The following is a 23,619-nucleotide window of genomic DNA, read 5'->3' on the forward strand; positions in this document are numbered from 1 at the left end:
TAGCTGTTGAGGTTTCTGTTGCTCTGTTCTGTGTTCTTTTGAAAAACTGCATAGGCACAAATTAAAGACAATCTTCCACTTTAAGATTACCGCATGAGTTGTCAAATGAAGCAGCAGCCACGGAGGCTTTTCCTTATTTCTCTTCCTGTCTCAACCCTTTCTTTAAAATCTGCTTCCAAAAAAATGTCCCAAGAGGTCTGTTTGAACACAGTGTGTCTCGCTGTTTTTCTGTTTCTGTTTTTTTTTTTTTTTTTTTCTTTTCTGGCGTGCTTCCTTCTCGTTGGTGGTGATTTTTGGTGATTTACGTTTTTATTTATTTATTCATTTTAATGGGACAGTTTTGTTTGTTGCAGAAGTTAGGTGCAGAAAAAGTTTCTTTGGTTTCGATTAAGTAATTCATAAAAAAGTCAGTCTCAAGTGTCTGTAAAGAATCATTGCAGTGTTTGGCTTGCTTTGAACAGCCCCGCAGTGCCCACCTGGGGCCATTCACTGGTAAATATGCACATGGTGACCTTTGCAATCTCCCAGGGTTCTGTGGGCGCTCTTCCATTTGCCGTGGGAAGGTGACAGCCAGGAACCAGAAAGCCACTCGCTGGGTGGCTTGGCTAACATCCTTGGTGTAGCCGCTCTACTCAGCCCGGTGATGAACCAAATGCAAGAGCTGAATGCCATTCGGAGTTGCAGAGGTCTTCTGACTTCTAAGAAGTAATCACAGTATTTTTCAGGCTAGAAAATGGCAAGTAACAAATGTCTTTGGTTTGCAGTATTCTGCTTCTTTGGTGTGCTGTGTTTTGTCCAGATTTATTCAGTTGTTTTGCTAGATGATTCAACAATGGAAGAGATTCAGGACTAGATGACGGTTATGAGTAACACGTATGGTGGTTTGAATTATTTATTTTTTTCCTTGCTACGAAACACTGAAAACGTCCCTACCGATGGGATGGACAAGGGAACACCCAAATCTGAAAGAGTGAGAATGTATTATGTGGTGGTCATAATGCACAATAGGAGGAACCAGGTGGCAGATAACCAAGAAGGATACATTTGTGATCTAAAAAAATCTAGATCTTTTAAAATGCTGCATTTGCTCCGTGTACTGTTAACAGTTAAATTGGCCTCCTGAGTGTGCGTCTGCATTACGTACAAACAGAATTTGTAGCAAACTGCAAAATGTGCTTGAAGCCATATTCCCAATGATTCCCTCATGACTTCCTAATTGGTGTCTTGAAAATTGAGATGCGGTGAATCCAGAACCTTCCTTACTTCTCTGTTTATCTTCGTTGTGCTTGATACTTTGAGCTCAAGTGAACTGATCTGTTTTTTTTTTTTTTTTTGATGGATCCAAGACTACGTGAGATTTCCAGGAGGTAAGGAAAAGAAAATTGTAAACTGGATCAACTTAAAGCTTTCTAAACCATTCAATGAAAAAGATGCCTGAGTTGGAAAAACAGGTCCTCGGATTCTTTTTTTTAACTTCCATATTTAAAACTTGTGCTCAGTAATTGTCATTCTGATGTTTTTTTTATGTTATGGCTGTGAACGTTGGTGAACTATGGTATGATGAGGCTAAGCACTTGGAAAGCAAATGAGGTCATTCTTGTTGCTAGATTCTTCTCTTATTGTAGCATCTTGGGAACCCAAACTCAGAGTCCTTACACAGGCCAAAGTCCCACTATTACTCATGGGAACTTCGACTGCAAGAGGTTGACAGGACTCAAAGTGGGACCGTTGACATTCTAAGCAATCCTGAGCTTGACTGACGCCACACTGAAACTGACTTGCTGCAGAAAGGCCCCATTTGGGTTTCTGAGGTGCTTAGCACACTCGCTCAGAGGACAATGTCCGGTTCAAAGAGATTAGTTTTCAGCTTGCACTTGGACTCCATAGCCACTAAAAACCAATGAACAAAAAGAACACCTGGCCTATGATTACAGCTAGAGTAGAATTTTCTTTTCAAGAGAATTGTGCTTTCAAATCACCAGTGAAGGGCCCCAGCTAAGAATCCAGCGTCTTTTTCCTTTGCATTTTCTTTTGGTATCTGTTGTCCTCATTTGGAGGTGACTTGTGCCCCACTGAGCGTCCTTCCCTCACGCTTTGGTACAGGCGCCGGAGGTGGACGAGGAGCCTCCTGTGCTCAGGTCGTCCTGCCACTTCTCCAGGCTGCGGCGCCGGGCATTCATGAAGAAGTTGCTGACAGTCGTAAGCTCCAGGCCCAGCTGCTGGGAAATGGTGATCTGCATCTCCTTGGATGGGCGTTTGTTCTCCTTGAAGATGGCGAAGAGCGTTCGGCGTTGGAGGTCGGTGAACACCAGGCGGGATTTCTTCTGGGAATTGTTCCTGTCTTTGTTTGGTTCTTGCTCTTTGCGTTTGCACGCTTGAAGGGGAAGAGAAGAAGGAGAGAGTCAGTGCGAGCGAGCGTGATGATCCATTGAGAACATTGACAAAGTCGATGGGGATGTAAAGTCAAAGGGGATGTAAACCGTTAAACTTTATTGTGCAAATTGCCCAGTTGTCAATAACCAGCCTTCCCAGTTCATCTAAGGGTGATGGAAAGCATCGGTTAGCAGGGGAAGGGAGAAAGGAGAAAAGAGCAGGGCTGTTTACACAGTGTGGTTTTGAACCAAACGCTTTCTCTTTCACTCCCTACCCCCCCACTCCCACCCCCTTAAAACTCTTTATCTGTGAAACCAGGTGCTCTGAAGGTATCACTGACTTCCCCAGGGGGAAGCCTGGTTACTAAGTTCCTCTTTTGTAGTCACCCTCTGGAATTGTTTACAGATGAGCCACAAGGACTTTCTGAAGTCAAAACTTAAAAGTGCATAATTTCTCAGAAGCAAAGCTTCCACCCTCGGGACTCAAAGAATTGTTAACAGAATGAAATTAGAAGTGACAGAGTGATGGTATCATCCCGACCCCAAATCCCTTTCTTCTAGACTTTTTTGAAAAATGAAAAAAAAATAAAATCAAACAGGGAGGGAAAGACTGAAAAAAATGGTTTAACCAGTTTTAATTTGGCTGGTCTGAAGGAAAGCCAGTACAAAAAGACCAGGGCTGAGGTTGGCAAAAGAACCCAAATTTACAGTGGATTATTTTAGGGCCCTAGATGTGTCAATTAGTAGATGCAGAGTCTCTGATTCAGTACATGGGTATCCACATCTGGGGTGCCATATGCAGCCAGGACACTAATTTATGTGTCACTACCTCTGCCTTACCCTACAAGTTTCTAGAAGGCAGGGACCAGGTCTGTGTGGTATTTCCGACTGGCTCTTTTTGGAGCCACGGACATAAATGAATGCTTTGGATGCTGATGACAAGTGGTGTCTTGACTCTTTCAGGAATTTGCACACTTCACAGACAGACTGGGTCTCAGAAAAGTAACTTTTAAGGTCCAAATAACATTGTGCATACAAATCACAAATTGAAACATGGGAAACGTGTTAAAATCACTGGACAGAAACCGCAGCTCACCCCGGGATTTTGTGCCGCCTCAACAGAGCTAATCCAGGAAAGGCGAGGAGGGAGCAGAGGGCGGGCTTTGAGCATCCTTCCCTGGATCAAATCCTACTGGACGTTCTGGCTCCAGGTTGAGAATTTCTTTGTCCTCAACTGACATTCCCCTAAGGCTAGCAGTCTGGAGTGCTGTCTGGAAGCCTCTTCATACTTCTCAAAGCCCTGATTTGTGAGTTTTGCTTCTGAGCTTTGGGTCAGGCCATTTTCTACTCTTTGCGTTCTGCAGGGAGCATTCGGTATAGTGGGGCCGCTGGCTGCAGACTGAGTATCAGGGGAACATCCTTCAAACTGATGGGTCTTCGGATTGAACCTAAGGACCAACACTCATAGAAAAGATATTCTGGAAGCTGAACTTCCCCCTACCCAGCTGGCCATCCTCCCTGGTGGATGCTATCTGCCGTAAAGGATCACTCCTGAAATAAGTGAAAAGCCATGATGAAAAGGGCAGGAACGGGAGGCCCCTCAGAAAGGAACCCTGTAGGGCTATGTCAGCTTTGCCAAACCCTCCCTTCCTGATTTTTCCTTCTCTTGTTGCTAAAAGTAAACATATTACCTTTGAAAATTAAACACAACACACACATACACACCTATAAAAACAATATGTTTCCCTCCAAAACCCCATTCTCTCGGGAGGTTTGGATGTTTTCAGATAAGGGGCGCTTCCCCCGAAATGGGAACTCAGAGAGAAAGGGCTGAAACGGCTTACAGTCACCCTTCTCCCACAGGAATTTGCCGGTAATGACTTCTCCTTTGATTATCCCTGGGAGGAGCTTACACTTTTGTTGGATTTTTGGATATGTACCATAACCTCATCTGTAGACTTCCTCTCTCTTGTGCAATCCTCTACAACAGTGCTTCTAAAGTTCAAGGTGCACAGGGATCATCTGGAAAGCCTGCTCAAATGCAGATTCTGAGGGAGTCAACCCAGGCGGGGCCCGAGAACCTGCATTTCTAGCGGGCTCCCAGGTGCTGCTGCTGCTGCTGGTGGTCCATATGCCTCGGTTTGACTAGCAAGCATCTACCTGATGTCTAAAATCTCAGAGGATCACCCTGATGGAATGGAATGTTCTGGAACCAGACGCCTGGATTCTCTCACCTGCGCTCCTCCACCTACAAGACTTGGGACCTCGGTAAATGACTTAACCTTTCAGTGCCTTGTCTTCCTCACCTGCATACTGGAAATAAGGTGCTCACCTCTGTAGAGGCTTACGTGAGACAAAGTGTGTGAATGCCCCCTCCCCACCTTCCCTCTGGCTGCATAACCCCAGTAATCCTGAGGAAGATAAGCAGCAGAATTATTCTCATTTTAAAATGAAACAAATGGAGACCTGAGGGTGTAAGCGATTGACCTGAGGTCACATCCCAAGTTGGCTGCAGACCCAGGGCAAGAATCCAGCCCTTGGGTCTGTCCATCTTTCTCCCCTACAGAAATGGCACCCCACGCCTTGGCACCTTAGAGGGACTCTATCTGCACAGCAGCCTCAGAGGTTCTACCCCCCAGAGATTCTGACTTTTACCTGGAGGGCCAGTGTTCTGGAATCTGGGGAGATATTGAATATAGTTCCCTGTGCTGTACAGTAGGTCCTTGTTCTTTATTTTAAAGCCCTTTTTTTTTTTTTTTTTTTTTTTTTTTGCGGTACACGGGCCTCTCACTGTTGTGGCCTCTCCCGTTGCGGAGCACAGGCTCCGCGGCCATGGCTCACGAGCCCAGCCGCTCCACGGTATGTGGGACCTTCCTGGACCAGGGCACGAACCCGTGTCCCCTGCATCGGCAGGTGGACTCTCAACCACTGCGCCACCAGGGAAGCCCTGTTCTTTATTTTATACACAGTAGTGTGCATATGTTAATCCCAAACTCCTAATTTATCTCTCCCTCCCCATCCCCTGCTATCCCCTTTGGTAACCGTAAGTTTGTTTTCTATGTCTGTGAGTCTATTTTTTGTTGTAAATAAGTTCATCTGTATCACTTTTTAGATTCCACATATAAGTGATATCATATATTTGTCTTTCTCTGTCTGACTTACTTCACTTAATATGATAATCTCTAGGTCCATCCATGTTGCTGCAGATGGCATTATTTCATTCTTTTTATGGCTGAATAGTATTCCATTGTGTGTGTTTGTGTGTCTGTGTGTGCGTGCGTGTGTGTGTGTGTGTATACCACATCTTCTTTACCCATTAATCTGTCAATGGATATTTATGTTGCTTCCACGTCTTGGCTATGGTAAACAGTGCTGCTATGAACATTGGGGTGCATATATCTTTTCAAATTAAGAGTTTTCTCTGGGGCTTCCCTGGTGGCGCAGTGGTTGAGAGCCCACCTGCCGATGCAGGGGACACGGGTTCGTGCCCCGGTCCGGGAGGATCCCACATGCCGCAGAGTGGCTGGGCCCGTGAGCCATGGCCGCTGGGCCTGCGCGTCCGGAGCCTATGCTCCGCAACGGGAGAGGCCACAACAGTGAGAGGCCTGCGTACCGCAAAAAAAAGGAGTCTTCTCTGGATATATGCCCAGGAGTGGGGTTTCAGGGTCATATGGTAGTTCTATTTTTAGGTTTTTTTTTAAAGTTTTTGGCATGGGGTATCCTAGGTCCCCGACCAGGGATCGAACCCACACCCCCTGCATTGGAAGCGTGGAGTCTTAACCCCTGGACTGCGAGGAAGTCCTATTTTTAGTTTTTTAAGGAACCTCCACACTGTTCTCCATAGTGGCTCCACCAATTTACATTCTTGGCAACAATGTAGGAGGGTTCCCTTCTCTCCACACCCTCTCCAGCATTTATTATTTGAAGACTTTTTAATGATGGTCCTTCTGACCGGTGTGGTGGTGTATTTGCACTTTTAATAGGGAGTTTAGACAGTATTGATGCAGGTCCGTGTTGGCCTGTCAGGTTATATTTGAAGATATATCTACATATGATTTAAGAAACAAATGTTACAAGTTTAACATTCAGCAACCTGCAGAGAGAGAACAGATCATCAGATCCTGCAAATGCCTTCCCAACAGCTCTCCAAAGCCAACAGACTCTACGCCAACAAATGCAAAGCTGCAGCCTGTGGTCTGCCAATGTACGGCAAGTCCAAAAGCCCAAAATAATGAGGCTGCAGGTCCATAACCTGCCCCAAGTCCTCACAGCTGGCAGTTGCCACCTCATGATTCTTACAAAAGCAGTTGGTCAGGAGCTGAAGGAAAATACAAACAAGAGGGCAAACACCTGCTTTGAAAGTCTAAGAAAAAGTAGACAGATTGAATGATGTCTAGAAGCTGGCAGGAAGGTGGGAACCTCAGAATTTCTCAGACAAGGTGTGCAGCTAGCTTTGCCCAGAGGCACAGTCAGAGTGTAAATGGTTTTGGTGTTAGAACATTACACGCTACAAATGCCCATTTCCAAAACAGCTAAGGAAATGCCAAGTAGCTCCCTACGGCCCAGGAATGTGTGTTAGAAACCCAGCAGACGGTGTTCATCAGTGGCGTGGACGGAGTGCGTTCCTGCCACTCACGATAAACTCTGCTCCAGGAGGGTGAGAGGTTAGTCCAGACTCCTGCAGGCACTGGGGCCTGCTTCTCCTCCCTCTTCTAGGGAGGAAGCAGGGAGGGCGTACCATGGGGTGCTGTGTGTGTTGCCTGACGCGAAGAGAGAGAAATACCTCATTCTCCATCCTCCTTCCTCTCCTGGGGAAGTGGTCCGTGTGGGTCATGGAGGTTTGAGGGCTCATTTCTATTTCAAAGACAGGGAGAAATCATTTGTTTTTGCCCACAATGAGGCTACCTACTGGGGCTACAGTGTCTTAACCCTCCTTTTTTTTTTTTTTTTTTTTTGCGGTATGCGGGCCTCTCACTGTTGTGGTCTCTCCCGTTGCGGAGCACAGGCTCCGGACGCGCAGGCTCAGCGACCATGGCTCACGGGCCCAGCCGCTCCGCGGCACGTGGGATCTTCCCGGACCGGGGCACGAACCCGCGTCCCCTGCATCGGCAGGTGGACTCTCAACCACTGCGCCACCAGGGAAGCCCTATTTTTATTTTATTTTTTAAAATTTTTGGCCGCACCCCGTGGCATGCGGGATCTTGGTTCCCCGACCACGGATCGAACCCGTGCCCCCTGCACTGGCGCATCTTAACCCAGCACTTTCCACAGGCTCTTTGACGGGAACGTGGGGCAGAGGTGTGGATTCCCATTTTGCAGTTGCTGAAGGTTCAGTGACTTGTTTAGGGTGACACGACTAGCGTCGGGGCTGAGACGTTGGCCTGGAAACCCCTTCCCAGCCTCCCTCGGTCCTGAGGGGCCGGGGAAGTAAGAGGCACCCAACACCGGCCCGACTCCTCGGTCCTCCCTGCTCTGGAGCTGAAACTACCCACGCTACTGGGATTTTGCCCCAAGAATTCAGGTCCCCGTTGAACAACTTTTGCTGTATTGAACGCTCGCATTTGTTTTTGGAGAATCCGACCCCGTCTCATGATTTGCTACAGAGTTACAAGTACCGGAAGGGTCCCTCGGGCTCCTGTCAACAAACTGACAGGAAAGGAAACTCTCATGGAAATGAATTACAGACTTGAAACAAAAGCCTTTGTAGTTTTATATTTCTCCAGGCAACTGATGGGGGGAGAAGACTAAAATGGAAGAGGGCAGGGCAGTTTCCATGCAACCGAAGTTCCAATTCAGCTCTGCCATGCACTAGCCGTGTGACCCGGGTATGAGCACTGGGCCTCCCTCGCCCTTGTGGTGACTGGACCAGAAATGAATGCCGGGTCCATTCCATCCTTCGGATGGATTTGCCCTCCATGGTCCTCTGCCTCTGCCTGGTACCGTACAAATGCTGTCTTCCTCAGTGACATCTCCGGGAGGGGCCAGAAGAATTAAGGACATCGTTGGCTGTTAACCTGCGAGCTGTTATACACAATCCACTCTGCCTCTCAAGTCCCATGTTGGGCAGGTGCCTCTTTGGGGGATACTTAACCCCACCTGCCTTAGTGGGAAATGGAATCGGGGCTTTTTCTTTCCTTCTGGACTTGAAGCTTCTGTGTCTTTAACCTCCAGCACCGCCTCGCAGGGGTCATGAATGATCTGCTGGTGAAGGTGGTCTGAGTAGGTGCTGAGCCTGAGTTAGCGGCAGGGCAGTCGTGATGCAATGTGGTGTCGAGGTCTGGAATCGTCGGCCCCCTTTGGACTGTCCTCTCGTCTCTGATCTTGCCGATTTGTTTGCTCTCTCTCCAGTGGTTGTCTCTTTCTCATGAGCTTTCTGGCCTGTCCCAGTCCTCCAGGAATCCAGCAGCCCTTCCCTCTTCTGCCCCCGTGCTCCCCCTTCCTTCCGCCTCCTGCCCCCCAGCTCCACGCTCCTCCTCCCTCACAGCCCAGCATCACCTCCCGTGTCGGCCAGTTAGCCCCAGTGTCCTGCGGAAATGGACCTTTCCTTCCAACCCTCCTCCCTGGAAACCGCAAACACACAGGCGGAAGAGAGGTCCTTGCAGAGGCCCGTGGGGAGGTGAGGGGCCGAGCCCCTGCAGAGGAGAGGAACTCTGGCTCCACGAACATGATACCATGTCCAGAGATGCTCGAGGATGGGCAACGGAAAGCCACCCTCCATGGGGTATCGGGAAGAAGCGCCAAAGTCTCAGGTGTGGGCCTAGAAGAATCTTTCTCCGTGTGGTTTCTGCCCCCAGGCTGGCTGCCCCGCGCCCAGGCTCCCCTCCTGTGCTGGCTGATGCTGAAAGCCTCCTGCTTCAGCTCAATGCAGTCAGTGGAAGGCTTAACCCCTGCCAGACTGACTGCACCCCTTCCCCTTTGGAAGAGGGCCGTTTAAATCCCCCTCCACAGTCATTCTGTACAATGTCCTCAGTACAAGTGAGAAACGGCTCTGAGCGCAGGCTTGGAGATGGGGGAGCTGAGGCTTCCAGGAAAAAGGTGCCCCCAAGGAAGCAAGGCAGCCCCACAGTGAGAAGTGAGGCTGACTAATTGCAAAATTGGCCCCAATTCTTCCTGTCCCACCATCCCTATCTCCTGCAATGTCAGTCTGCAGCTCCCCTCCAGCACGGGATGGAGTTTTGTCTGTCTTTCCTGGATCTGGGCTGGTCTGGCGATTTGCTTCGGCCAACTGAATGTGGCAGAAGGGACAGCCCAGGCCTCGAGAAGCAGAGTGCTTTGTTTATGCTCTTGGAGCTCTGGCCGCCCCATGACAAGCCCGGGCCAGCCTGGGTCAGCCCACCCCAGCTGCCCCAGCAGCTGACTGCAGCGAGCCCAGCTGAGACCCCACACGCGTGGCCTGGACCAGCAGAACTGCCCAGCTGACCCACAGACTCCTGAGCAAAAATAAACGTTCGTGGCTTTATGCCACTGGTTTTGTGGTTCTGTGTTACGTGGCATTCCTGTGGTGATGTACAGCTAACAAAGAAGCAAAGAACAGCTGTTGCCTTCCTGCCCAGGCAGGGAGTCAAATGTAGGGTACGAAGTCTCAGCTTGAAGTCACGACCTGGTTTCAAATTCCACATTGGCCACTTATCAGCTGCATGACCTCGAGCCTCAGTTTCCTTATCTATAAAGTGGGGATACTAATGCAAACCCCTCGGGACATCAAGCGGCTAGCTGTAATGGTGTGCACCGTAGGTGCTCAGTAAATGTCAATATCTTTCCTTCCATCATAGAGAAAGAAGAAAGAGGAAGGGGGGGGTGAGAAAGTGAGGTTAAGAATTCATAGCCTGAAATGATTTGCCAAGACTCACTCAACGGTAGATGACCTGTCCAGAGAGCTTATAGCAAACAAAAGGTTAAAGATTTTTGTTTTCCTTGTGAAGCTGTCTCAGAGCCAATTCCCAGCCTCATAGAAAAGGTAAGACTGTGATGTGTTTTTTACATACGTGTCAGAGATCCTAATAGGTTTTGGACCCCTGGTGTTTCCTAACATCACTAATTTATGTCTAAATACATTCTACATATGATGGGTATTGTTAGCCCCTAATAAATAATGCAGACATGCTCTACTCTCCTTGCATTCAGTGAATACTTTCCCTGAATTGTTTTGTGTGATCTTGCCAGGGCACCGGGTGGGGTGGGGAAGGAAGTCATCGGGGTGTGCATTTTTCAGCGTGGTCACTTAACCTCCGAGTATATGGGTTTGAAAACGATGCCGAAGGAGAATCGTTTCCAGATTTCAGCTGGAAAGCCTGAAGCTGCCGTCTTCCAAGGGCTGTGCAGAGCTGGAGAGTAACCCTCTCCAGCCACAGGGGCACACCCACAGGGGCTGGAGTCAGGTTCGAAAGATCAACTGAGGCAACCAACTGGGTTATGCTGGAAAAATCAATTACGAAAGTAAGGTTGTGTTTGGACCTCCAGCCTCGTTCGGAGAATTCTGTGGGGCTTTGAGGTAAGAAGAGGGAAATCAACTCCTTTTACTTCCCTTTGTTACTGTCAGGATGGGAGGAGTGATGGCGTCCAGGAAGGCTCCCTTCCTCTGGAACTAATTTGCATATTCAAGAGCTTTTAAAATAATAACAGCATCCCTTGCATTCAAATAGGGAAGAGTTACATACTCTGATAGTACCTATTTAATGTTCAGGAAACCATCGGTGCTGAACAATGCCATCAATGCAGGCTTCTCGGGCCAGCAAAGGGAGAGGTGCCGGCACACTGCTACAGGGACCTGGAGAGGAGGGGTGTGACACACAGGACTCGGGGCTCAGGCTCTGAGCGTTGGCCACTGAGGCCAGAAGGTGGCGCACCAATCACTCACCGGGGAGGCGGGAGGGCTTGATGAAAGGGGAGGAGCTGCAATGGACAAGATCTTTCATCATCATTTGATTATCTTGTGCTCTTTAAAATTTGGAAACTATAAGTAGTTTGCAGTTAGATGCTTTACAGTTTTCCTTGCTTCTCTTTGATTCCTGATCTTATTATTGAACGCCACCTTGATCCAGATGGTCACAGGGCCGGTAGGGTGAACTTGGCCCCTGAGAGCTAAACTCCAACTTCCCTCTTGTTTCTCCAAACATCCCTGGCCTGAGTCAAACGGGAAACTTAATGGCTTTGTCTCCAGGTTGGAGCTGGCTTTTCTCACAGACCAGATGCCCATCTGCTCAGGCAGCAGAGCCAGTGACATCCAGACCAGCGTCCATTTGGGTGGCCAAGAGCAGAGACAGGGAAGTTGCACTGCGCAAATGGATTTGGAGTCATTCCCGGTCCCTGGGGTTTTATCCCTCCTTTCACTCCCTTCTAACTGGCCTTCCGTGGCGAGAAAAAACCTCTAAACCATTTAGCAAATTATCCTGGACAGCCAAGGCACTCTGGGCTGAACAACCCATGTGCCAGTGACGTAGCTGCTGCCTGGCTTATTAGAGCAAATATTACAGGCGGGAGATGCCAGAGCAGGAGGGAAAGAGGAGAGGGGGAAAGGAGAGAGGAGGGAGAAAAAACAAGAGAGCAGGGGACCACGCATGCGTGAGCACACACCCCTCATCCTGGAGGCTCTGGAAGGGGTCGCATCCAAAGTGCAGAAAAGTCAGGAACCCCAGGAAGCCTGGCATTGCCCGGAATGCTTGAGCCCCACCTTAAACTTCACTTCTGACCTGGGGCACGTCTCTGCCCATCTGGGTATCCCTGTGGTGCCCCCTTCCTCCCATTTGGAAATCATGGGTGGTAAGTGCTAACTCTCTGAGCTCCCTCAAAACCCCGCCGCCCGTGACTTCACTTGGGTTAGGTTATGAACACGATGGTTGTGACAAACCAGCACCTCCCAGGTCTATTTATTGTCACATGAGAGGCAGCCATCCGGTCACCATTCGCAGTTCCCTTGCCTCAAAGACATCCTCTGAAGAAAACAAGTTTAATTTCCTATCCCTATTTTCCCTTCCACACAAAGTCACTGAAGGGGACTCAGCAAATGGGGTCCTTTGATGCCTGAAACTTGCTTATATAGAGGCCCAGTGTGGCCCCAGAAGGCAGATCTCCAGAAGAGGGTCGCCACTCCTCTGCACCCGAGTTGCCTGCTCCTCCTACTGTCCCTCCCAGCAGGTTCTGCCTGTAGCTGGGGCTTGCTCACCCAGCGTGGATGTGCCTTCTCCTCCTCGGCTTCCCTTTCAGCAGAAACTCTGGGAGTAAAAGGGGAGCCCCAAGGAACAGGTTTCTAACAGCAGATGTTCCAGGCCAGCTGGTAAAACCACCGAGTCCTAGAATGGCAGGACATTGGAGACCATTTGGTCCTATCTTTTATTTTAGATATAAGGAGTCTGGGGCTCTTAGAGGTGTCATGATTTGCCCAGCGCTGACCACAGGGAGTCAGTGACCCAGCCCTGAGAACCCAGATTCCCTTATTACTAGTTCAGTGGTGTTTTTATTTCTCCCTTGGCTATTAGAATAAATCTTCAGGGGGTACTCAGCCTTTGAAATCACGATTCCCGGTCATCTATTCTGCCTACGAAGAAGCCTGGCAAAGACAGACCTTTAGATCTGCTACATATCTGTACTCGGCAAGCTATCCAGAAAGTTGTGAGTTGCTAAAACAAACATTTAATTCTGGATAGAACATCTCACTAAAAGTGGTTAGGAGAACCCAGTACAGCCTCTCCTAACTTCCCACTAAAATGATCTCGAAGACCTAGAATGAAAGGTAAAACTCACCAAACTGAACACTAGGACTGCCGTCAACCTGCACGGGGCCATTTCTGAGGAATTCTCACCTAAACACAAGGCCAATGGAATTGGATTGAAAAAATAACACCTGAGTCCTCCAGCTGTTCAGAAACTCAAATTAAGCAACCATCACTCAACTTGATAGGTGATGCCTTTTGAAACAGCCAGAGTGCTGTCTACTCCCTTATACCTACTAATTGAGAACTGCAACCCTCAATAAACAATTGGGCAAAAAAAATTGAGGGTGGGGTGGGTAGAAGAGGGACTCCAGTGGTAGATCAAACCCTGGGAGGTATAGTTTCCAAAGAGTGCTCCAGGTGAGCGTAAGGACGAGAGGAAGATTTGATGCTTGGTATCTTGGGGACTGATGCACATACACCATTTGACCAGCTTGTCAGCAGCTGAGGAATGGATGCAGGAGATGAATCCATGTCAGTCCAGCAGGGCCAAATTACAAGAAAACTGGTTTAGACTGTAGGAGCTGGGTTAGGTATATCAGTTGGCAATTTAGTGTAGGTCTACAAGGGTGAGTGCACCAACATCCAGAAAGGAGTCTGTGAGGACAACACACACCCTTCCTATTAACTATATCAGGCCTGACTGGGTTTTTCTCACTTGAGTATGAATACATAGGACAAAAGGAAAGAGATGGAAAACATTGGAAAACAGAAAAAAAGACTACCATCTGAAATCAGAGAAAATTCATCTGAAAATATCTTATTGAAACTTAAAGAACATTTTAGAGAATAATTCAGTATCTCAAGATAATGCAAAAAGAGATGGCTTCTATGAAACAGGAACAGAAAATGATTAAGAAGAAAACAAGACAGAACTCTATAAATAATAGTAGGTAATAAAGAAAACACAATTAAGATAAAAGATGGGAAAGACAAAATAAAACTCTTGTCGGAAAATGAGAAATACATAGCATTGGAGGAAATTAAGAGCAAAATTGATACCACAGTTGTAATGTTAGAATTTATGCAGTTCAAGTGGTCTTTCATGCAGGGAAGCACTCTTAGTTATATAATGACTCAAAAAGTGTATCTGTATACTCTTTATGAAAAGAAAATTGAAGACATACTCCAGCTTCCTTGGAATATAGCAAAATTAAAAGCTCAAGAATGTGATACTGTCCTAAAAAAGGACTGGCCAGCAGCTCTATGTGGCTATGAATACTCCTGAACATATCCCAAACATCCAGAGGGGTATCATTACATAAACAATCAGCACCTTTTTGGAAAGGCTATACCAATGAATCTTCAGGAAGGTAGAAGGGTCGGTGCCTCCTTTTGCAACAGGATTTCAATGATGTTTAAAAAGAAATAATTCCATTATTAATGATTTTCATCATTATGTAAACAGCATAGTTTGAAAAAAGTAAATTCTACTGGAAAATTATCTCCCCCTTGCAGAATTTAATACCAGATTCATAAGTGCAGTTAAAGATGATTTACATATATGTCAAATTATGAAAAACAAAACAACTAAAAAAAAAAAAACCTAGAAGGAACATTTCAATGTGTTAAGTTTCAGGTGAGGCCTGAAAGCACCAGTATCATTCAGTATTATGCTGGAAAAGTAGCCAATGCAATAAAATTAGAAAAAACAATAAGAAGTAGGAATTTTAAAAGGAATGAAACTAATTGATAAAATGAAAAAATTCGACATAAACTGAGTGCTCATGATTTGATGGGCATTTTTGAAGTTGTAGTAACTTATTTAATTTTTAAAATCAACCTATGAGGTGGTTTACAATTAATTATCCTGAGTCACAGAGGATTAAGCAAATTACTTAAGATTACATAGAAAGTAATAGAGTTGGGTTTCAGACTCAGGTAGTCAGATTCCAAACTCCTTGTACCTAACAGCTACCCTATCTTGCTTCTCTAGGCAGAAACAGAACCCTTATAAAAATAAGTTAATATGATTTTTTAACCTAGAAAACCCCAAAGCTTCAATACTCAAATTATTAGAACTAATAAGAAAGCTCAATAAGGTGGTCAGTTTTAAGATGAACATATAAACATCAATACTGATTAACATCCATAAAAAATCCAAGATTATACACAGATAAACTATTAGAATTAACATGAGAATTTAGCAAGGTTCCTAGACTCAAGATCCTTAGACAAAAATCAACTGTATTTCTATATAACACAACAAACAGAAAACTAAGATGATACCATTTATAATAGGATTAAAATGTCAAGTACATAGAAATAAATCTAACAATAGGTATGTAAAACTTTGACAAAGAAAACTATAAACTTTGTTAGAGAAATTAAAAAGTACTAAATAAATGGATTGGAAGACTCAATATTGTAAAAAGTTTAATTCTCTCCATGTTGATCTATAGATCCAACGAAATCTTTAATAAAAATCCCAGCAGATTTCTCTCCTTCCCTTTCTTTCTTTCCTTTCAGTTTTTGGGATTTGACAAGCTGATTCTAAAATCTATGTGAGGACTTCCCTGGCGGCACAGTGGTTATGAATCTGCCTGCCAATGCAGGGGACACAGGTTCGAGCCCTGGTCTGGGAAGACTCCACATGCCACAGAGCAACTAAGCCCATGTGCCACAACTACTAAGCCTGCGCTCTAGAGCCTGCAAGCCACAGCTACTGACCCCATGTGCCACAACTACTGAAGCCTGTGGGCTCAGAGCCCGTGCTCCACAACAAGAGAAGCCACCGCAGTGAGAAGCCCACGCACCGCAATGAAGAGTAGCCCCCGCTCGCCACAACTAGAGAAAGCCCGCGCACAGCAACAGAGACCCAAAGCAGCCAAAAGTAAATTAAAAAAGAAAAATACAATCAACGTGAGGATGCAAAAAAATCAAAGGACAGTCAAGCTATTCTTTTTGGGGTTTTGTTTGTTTTGGCCACACCGCATGGCTTGTGGGATCCTAGTTCCCCAACCAGGGATGGAACCTGGGTTTCCTGCAGTGGAAGTGCAGAGTCCTGACCCCTGGACCACCAGGGAATTCCCTAGTCAAGCTATTCTTGATGAAGAAGAGCAGATGGAATGACTTGCTGTATTAACTATCAAGACCTCTAATAAGACTCTAATTGTGTAGTATTGGGACAAGGATATACAACTAGACCAGTGTAACAGAACAGAAAGCCTACAAACAGATCCATACACCTGTGGATATGGGATTTAATGAGAAGATTCGCACGTCAGAACATGAGGAAAGGTATTCTTTCTAATAATGGAGCCTAGGGTAATTAGATAGGCATTGGGGCAGGGCTTAATTCTTGGCCCCCTACTTCATGTCATACATAAAAAATAAGTTCTGTATGGATCACAGACCTTAGTGTAAAAGGCAAAACAATTAAGCTTATAGAAAATAATATAGGGTAATATCTTCATAATCTCAAGAAAGAATTTTTAAACAAGACTAAAAAAAATACTAACTCAAAGGAAAAAGACTGAAATATTAGAGCACATTACAATTAATGTGCATTACATTACATTACATTATAATCTGTATATCAAAGGACACAAAAAAGAGAGTGGAGAGGGAGAGAGAGAGAGAGGAGAGCCATGGATATTTGCAGCACATATGTTTGATAAAGGGCCTGAACTCAGAATATATAAAATCTTTTGGAAATCAACAAGAAGTCAAGACATCCCAATAGGAAAACAGGCAAAGACTTGAACAGGCACTTTACAGGAGAAGAAATCCAAACTTCCCACAATTATATAAAAAGACCCTCAAAGTTACTAGTAATCCAGGAATTGTAAACTTAAAACAACAACATTATACATCCACCTAAATGGCTTAAATGTAAAAATCTGTCAATACCAACTGCTGGCAAAGATATGGGAACTCTCCCAGGCTGCCAGTGGGAGTGTAAATTCGCATAACAGGTTAGAAAACGGTTTGGCAGTATCTGATATACTTGAATATATGCATGCGCTGTGACCCACAAATTCTGCTCCTAGATAGACTGCCTCACTGCAGATGCTATCATAGGCTGGCACACCCCCTGAGCTTTTTGATAGCTGCCATCCCAGTGGATGTGAGGACAAATAAACGTGTTAAGAAGAGAAGTGGCCGGCAGAGGTCTGAGAGGGAACCAGACTTCCAGCGTCCAGCCAGCGCCTGGCCACACGTCCGCTAAAACCGGAGAAAATTTGTTTTCCTTATTCCTTCCCAAGTACAAGTTCTCAGGGCAGATTTCTCTGAGCGCTATCCTGGCCTTACCTCACGGTCTAGAAGAGGCTAAAGTGATGCTCACCTCCCACCAGGAACTCGGCCCCCTCTGCTGCCTTGGACCCCCCCTCCAGAGGACCAGTCCTGAGTGCAGGCTCCCCTGTCTCCCTGCATCCAAAGGGCAGGGACGAGGGTGCAGCTGTAACCAGACCCCTTCAGAGCCGCTGAAGATGTGCCTGTGGATGAGAACTAATGGCATTAGGCGATCACTCAGGGAACAGAGCTGCAATTACTCCTTGGATGCCTTCTCCAAGATGACCACATGCAGAACACCACGAGGGGAGGGAGTAATGAATCACCAAGTGAATTAACCGGTGGCCGCTCTAATTAGTTTTATCATTTTTCATGAAAACACTAATGAATATGAAATAATGTGGCCAAGAAACCACTAAGACAATTAAGGCTTCGGAGTAATTTGGGGTCAGAAAAGGATTCTAGAGACTGTTTAAATAGTCTCAACAATCGTGTGTTGAGAATTCAGAGGAAGCCCATGGCTTCAAAATCTTCTATTAGCAGGTAAGTTGCTACTTCAGGAAAAGCAAAAGCGAGGTGTCTGTGGGTTTTCTTTCCTCCCTCCCTCCCTCCCTCCCTTCCTTCCTTCCTTCCTTCCTTCCTTTCCATGTTAAGGCTCCTGGTTTTGGGAATAAAGATGATAGCATGAACCAAAACAGGAGCCTTCAGGGAGTTAGATGAGAACCAAATGAATGCACAGTTAAGTGGTGGATCTGGGGAACAGGAGGGAGAGGCAGGGTCCAGCCATACTGAAACCAGAAAAGAGGGAACAGTACTCGGCACTTTTTGCCTCATTGCTACCTGGATGTGGGAGAAAACAGCTTTCTGAAATGACTCCCAAACCTGCGCTCGTGATGCAGATACAAGATGAGCTGAGCCTTGCCGGCGGAGCGGTAATTTTTCTATGTACAACTGTACAATTCTAGCAACTGTAGAGTTTGCGCTCATCACCTACCACACTCTCCAAAGGGACCTTATCCCAGCCTAAGTCAATAAGGATGCAGTCAGAACCTACCCTAAGCACGAGCTTAGCGAAATGCCTGTAATTGTTAAAGAGTCTTGAAAGGACATGGGGGTGGGGGAGAGAGGGAGTGGGGGCAGGAGTGAATAACACTGCTGCATGTTCGACCGATTTGCAAGGAGAGCATCCAAAGACCGATGTTGTGTCTGGCAGTCTCTCTCGTCACAAATGCCACTGGTGAAAGGGACAAAAACTATGCTGAAGGATAGACCTGTCCAGGTGAAATAGGGGATTATCCTGGGTATGAAGGAAATAAGATGTAAAAGTGCCAGGTGCAGTGCTAAACACTATGGTATCTCATTTAACCCGCACACCAACTATCTAGTCGGCACCAACCTTATCCCCATTCTACAGAGGAAGCAACTGAGGCTCTCTGAAGTTAATGACTTGGATGAGGTCACACAGCTAGTAAGTGGTGTAGCTGGGACCTAAACTGGATCTGACAACGCCAAACAATACTCTTTTTTTAAAAAAAAAAATTTTTTAAATTTATTTATTTGGTTGTGCCGGGTCTTAGTTGCAGCAGGCAGGCTCCTTACTTTCAGCATGTTAACTTAGCTGTGGCATGCATGTGGGATCTAGTTCCCCGACCAGGTATTGAACCCCGGGCCCCCTGCATTGGGAGCTTGGAGCGTTAACCACTGCGCCACCAGGGAAGTCCCAAGCAATACTCTTGATATGTAAAAAATATGGAAGAGTTGGTGACTCAGGCCAAGTCTCCTGCTTATGTATGGAGAAATTACAAAGGTAATATTAATCGATTAATAGTAATAATAATGATTCAACTAAGTTAGCAAGTATTCACAATCGACCAGGTGTTCTGAGCATCTGTATGCATTAGCTTATTTAAGGCTCACAATAACCTTATGAGATACCCACTATTATCTGAGGCACAGAGATTGCTATAGACTGAATATTTGTGTCACGCCCAAATTCATATGTTGAAATTCTAACTTCCAAAGACGATGACAGTAGTCGGTGAGGCCTTTGGGAGGTGCTTAAGTCATGAGGGTAGAAAACCCTTTTGAATATGATTAGTGCCCTTATAAGAGAGGTTCCAAAGAGCTCCCTAACCCCTTCCACCATGTGAAGATACAATGAGGAGTCTGCAGCCTTGAGGAGGGCCTTCGCCCGGCCAGGCTGGCATCCTGATCTTGCTCTTCCAGCCTCCAGAACCCTGAGCAGTTTCTGTCCTTAATAAGCTGTCTGTGGTATTTCGGTACAGTAGACTAAGACAGAGATAAACAAGCTAAACCTTGAAGACTTGGAAGATTCTAATTAATTCTGCAATGTTTACAGGCTAATTAACAATGCAACAAAAAGTACACCTTTGGAACTTTTTTTTTTTTTTTTTAAATATTAAAGCAGTGCTTATGGAATGCCAGCTCTCCAATTACAGCTCTGTTACCGCAGGGTCCTTTGCCACAGAACTGAATGGGATGGCTAGCCAGGATAAAAGATGAGGAGGGTCTGTTTTTCTTGTCTTCAGTGGCAGGTGGGTGGAACTAAGAGATAAGGCCTTTCTCCTGGGTTTTGCTTCCAAAGATATAAAACATCAGGAATCTCACCTCTTCCACTGGGGATGACTCCTCAGACCGATAACCTTATTTGCTTTCAAACTCCATCTGGAATTCTACCCACCTCCGCTATGCAAATAAGACTTTTGTATGCCCTAAAGGGGGCAAGTGGCCTTGAGCTGGACTCTGAACTTGCAAACAGGAATTCCGGGACTCCAGCTAATCCATGAAAGAAGTTACAGATTTCGTTCACAATGCTCAGAATTGGAATAAAGCAGCCTGCCAATCCACAGGCACAAAAACACAAGGACTTTCTGGAATTACAGGGTGAACAAGTTCAGTAACCAGGGACAGCTCGTTATGAATAACAGGAGACTACATTTGCCTACACGGGTGTCATTTCTTCACATCCACGGGAAGTATAAGCACTGGGTATTGATTCATAGGATGCCATTTCATATGCATGCAGAACAAATCCAGCTAAACAAAGTTATCTGCCCAATGGAACTCGAAAATATTTCTCAATTGAATTTTAAACAGACCTCGATGTGAAGGAAATTTAATTAGGTAAGTAATATAGAGAACAATGAAATGTCCATCAAAATTGCTTCCAAAGGTTTAAAATGTTTTCCTTTTCAGACAATGTAGTTAGAGCTGCTAAGATATCTATGTTAGTACAATGTCTTGAAAAGTGGGCCTGGGAAATCAATATGATCACCTCTCTGAATTAAGTATGCACAAATGAGAGCAACGGAGATCCATATAAATCAGCTCAAGTAGCCCTCTGTGTACCAGACCATTAGGGGACAGGCAGGGAAGAAGGAAGGTGCAAATAAACACATTATCTGAGGCACACTCACTAATGGAAGGCATCTCTTAACACCCACATTAAGAACCAAGACAAAACTGTCAAGTATTTTTAACACTGCTTATGATTTAAAAATATAAAAGCACGCCAGAAATAGAACCTAAGGTTAAAAAAACAAAAACCGAAAAACCACCTTCAACAAGCCTTAGACATTGTTAGAGTCACAAATGAGTAAAGCTCTTGATCTTTTTGATATCACCTCCAAATTGCTTCTGTATCCATTGGTAAAATGAATAAAGTGCTGGCATCGTTTGGATTTTGTCTGCACAGAATGATGGAGATCTGGATCGGATGGCTTAACTTCTACAGGCAACAGATTTGGACTTTTGTTCCTCAGATGGTTGGCGGTTATTTCAGTGAAAAAAACCAGAAAAGTTTAAAATGAAGCCTTATTTTAAAATACATGTAGAGGTACATGTGGTCATCTGGTGGGGCTAGAAGGGACCTCCTGTTAGGACACCAGAGCTGTGTACCCCCGGGGATCACCTGCACTTACTGAGTGCCAACTATGGCACTAGAAGGAAGATGGAGAGCAAAGCCGGGCTCCCTGCCTGCTACCATCTAGAGGGAAGGTCAGGTATGGCCACAGATCAGCCTAGTACAAAGAAACATGGCTTCTAACAAGCTGGGCATTGTATAAAGTATAAAGTAATAAAGGGTTTTGAAATACTTCCACACGTATTTCCTATCTGTTGCCAAATCTGCTGTCCTTATCCTATCCCAACCATAGGAATAGCTTCCTGCAAGAATGGAAGTATGGGGGCTTCCCTGGTGGCGCAGTGGTTGAGAGTCCGCCTGCCGATGCAGGGGTCGCGGGTTCGTGCCCCGGTCCGGGAGGATCCCGCGTGCCGTGGAGCGGCTGGGCCCGTGAGCCGTGGCCGCTGGGCCTGCGCGTCCGGAGCCTGTGCTCCACAACGGGAGAGGCCACGACAGTGAGAGGCCCGCGTACCACCAAAAAAAAAAAAAGAATGGAAGTATGCTAAAATATGTGGTAAGAGGTAGATGGCAAAAAAACCAAACAAAACCCAAAACCCTTTCCTGTACGAGTCTCCTCGCCATGGAATCTGGTAGTGCCCCCATACTCTGTCTCTAGGCTCAGCCACGTGACTTGCTTTCGCCAATGGAATGTTACGGAGTATGCTATTGCTTGTGCTTCCCCCTTTGCCATCGTTGTAAGGACATACCCAGGCCACCCCAGTGGTCCCAGGATAGGAAACATGGAACAAGGTCACCCACAGACACATGATCAAGCCAGGCAAACCACAAAGGGAAACCCAGCTGGGATCAGCCTAGATCAGCTGAATCCTGCAGATATGTGAGAAGAAAATGTTTATTGTTTTTTAAAATTAATTTTTATTGGAGTATAGTTGATTTACAATGTTGTGGTAGTTTCTGCTGTATAGCAAAGTGAATCAGTTATACATATACACATAGCCACTCTTTTTTAGATTCTTTTCCCATATAGGTCATTACAGAGTATTGAGTAGAGTTCCCTGTGCTATACAGTAGGTTCTTGTTAGTTATCTGTTTTATATATAGTGGTGTGTATATGTCAATCCCAATCTCCCAATTTATTCCTCCCCCCCCAATATCATATGATATCGCTTATATATGGAATCTTAAAAAATGGTACAAATGAACTTATTTACAAAACAGAAATAGAGTCACAGATGTAGAAAACAAACTTATGGTTACCAAGGGGGAAGGGGGGGTAGGGAAAATGTTTATTGTTAAACACAATGAGTTTTGGGGTGGTTTGCTACTTAGTATTATTATGGCAATAGGTAACTGATACATAGCACATAATAGATGTTCAATAAAATCTGTAACTTATTGCCTTTCTCTCCTCCTCCCCAACATCCAAGGCCATCTTATCCCTCAGGTCATCACTCTAGGCAAGGAATTCTGTGGGAAAGTCCTGAAGAGAGCTGATCAGCCTGTTACCTAACAATGATTTTATACAGATCATCTCTCATACTTACATCATTCTCCGAGATGGACATACTATTCCCATTTTATAAAGGAGGAAACTGAGACTCAGAGAAGTTAAATCAGAGCTAGTAAATGGAAGAGTTATAATTAATACCCAGGCCTGTCTGACTTGAAAGCCAAAGATGGTTTGTTCTGCTGTGCTACCCTGCTGCTACTTCTATAAGATCAGCTCTGAAAGAGGGAGGGAGAAAAGAATGCTTGGTGCCTCCAATTCCTTCCCAACAGCCTAGGATAGAAGGATCTGGGTCCTACAGACACTATTCCCAGGACCTGTCATAGACTCCCTCTTATCTTAGCTTGGGGCTCCTTCCCCATCTCAGATAGGGATGCTCATACCCCTAGGGGCTTCTGGAGCTCTAAGGAGGCAGAATATTTGGGCTTCTGAGTTGGTGTGGCTTCTAGGAGAAAAGCCCACCTATCTCTACTGTAGATTTTCCTCCCTCTCCCCTTCAATCCAATCCCTACCTACCCCCAACTCTGTCCTTTTAACTGACTTTCCAAAATCTGGCTATGGAAGCCCAAGTCCGAGGCTCTAGGTGGAGAACTGGTCAGGGAGGGTGAACTCAGCAGTTCTCCTCCAGGTCCCGGCTAATTCCTTTGGAGGATGGCAGAGGAGGAAGATGAGGCGCCAGGAAGAAGGGGAAAAAGGACTGTGTGGTCCTTCTTTGGTGCCAGGCATATCCAGGCAATGGTACCCTAGCCAGAGAAGAGGGCAGCCTCTGAATAAGGGCTCAAGGCTCTTCAGAGAGGCCTCAGAGCTGCCTCCTGCCCTGCCCACCCCTGCCTGTCTCTGCCTCTGTGTCAGTGGAAACTTGGTTTGGCTACGCAAGGCACACAGATGACAGTCACTGAAGCCAAGTGCTTA

At 45.8% G+C, this 23,619-nt stretch overlaps 1 protein-coding gene across 1 annotated transcript in view; it reads right to left on the bottom strand.

Moving 5' to 3' along the window:
- Nucleotides 1-2,062: 2,062 nt before the first annotated feature.
- ONECUT2 (one cut homeobox 2) overlaps nt 2,063-23,619 on the bottom strand; it is a 38,484-nt gene continuing 16,927 nt past the window's right edge. Inside the window, exon 2 of the mRNA XM_059040443.2 lies at nt 2,063-2,374. Within this exon, the coding sequence (XP_058896426.1) occupies nt 2,088-2,374 (287 nt within the window). The 3' untranslated portion in view covers nt 2,063-2,087. The remainder of the gene's footprint in view (nt 2,375-23,619) is intronic.

The sequence above is a fragment of the Kogia breviceps genome, chromosome 15, assembly GCF_026419965.1.
Source record: "Kogia breviceps isolate mKogBre1 chromosome 15, mKogBre1 haplotype 1, whole genome shotgun sequence".
In the NCBI taxonomy this organism is placed as follows: domain Eukaryota; kingdom Metazoa; phylum Chordata; class Mammalia; order Artiodactyla; family Physeteridae; genus Kogia; species Kogia breviceps.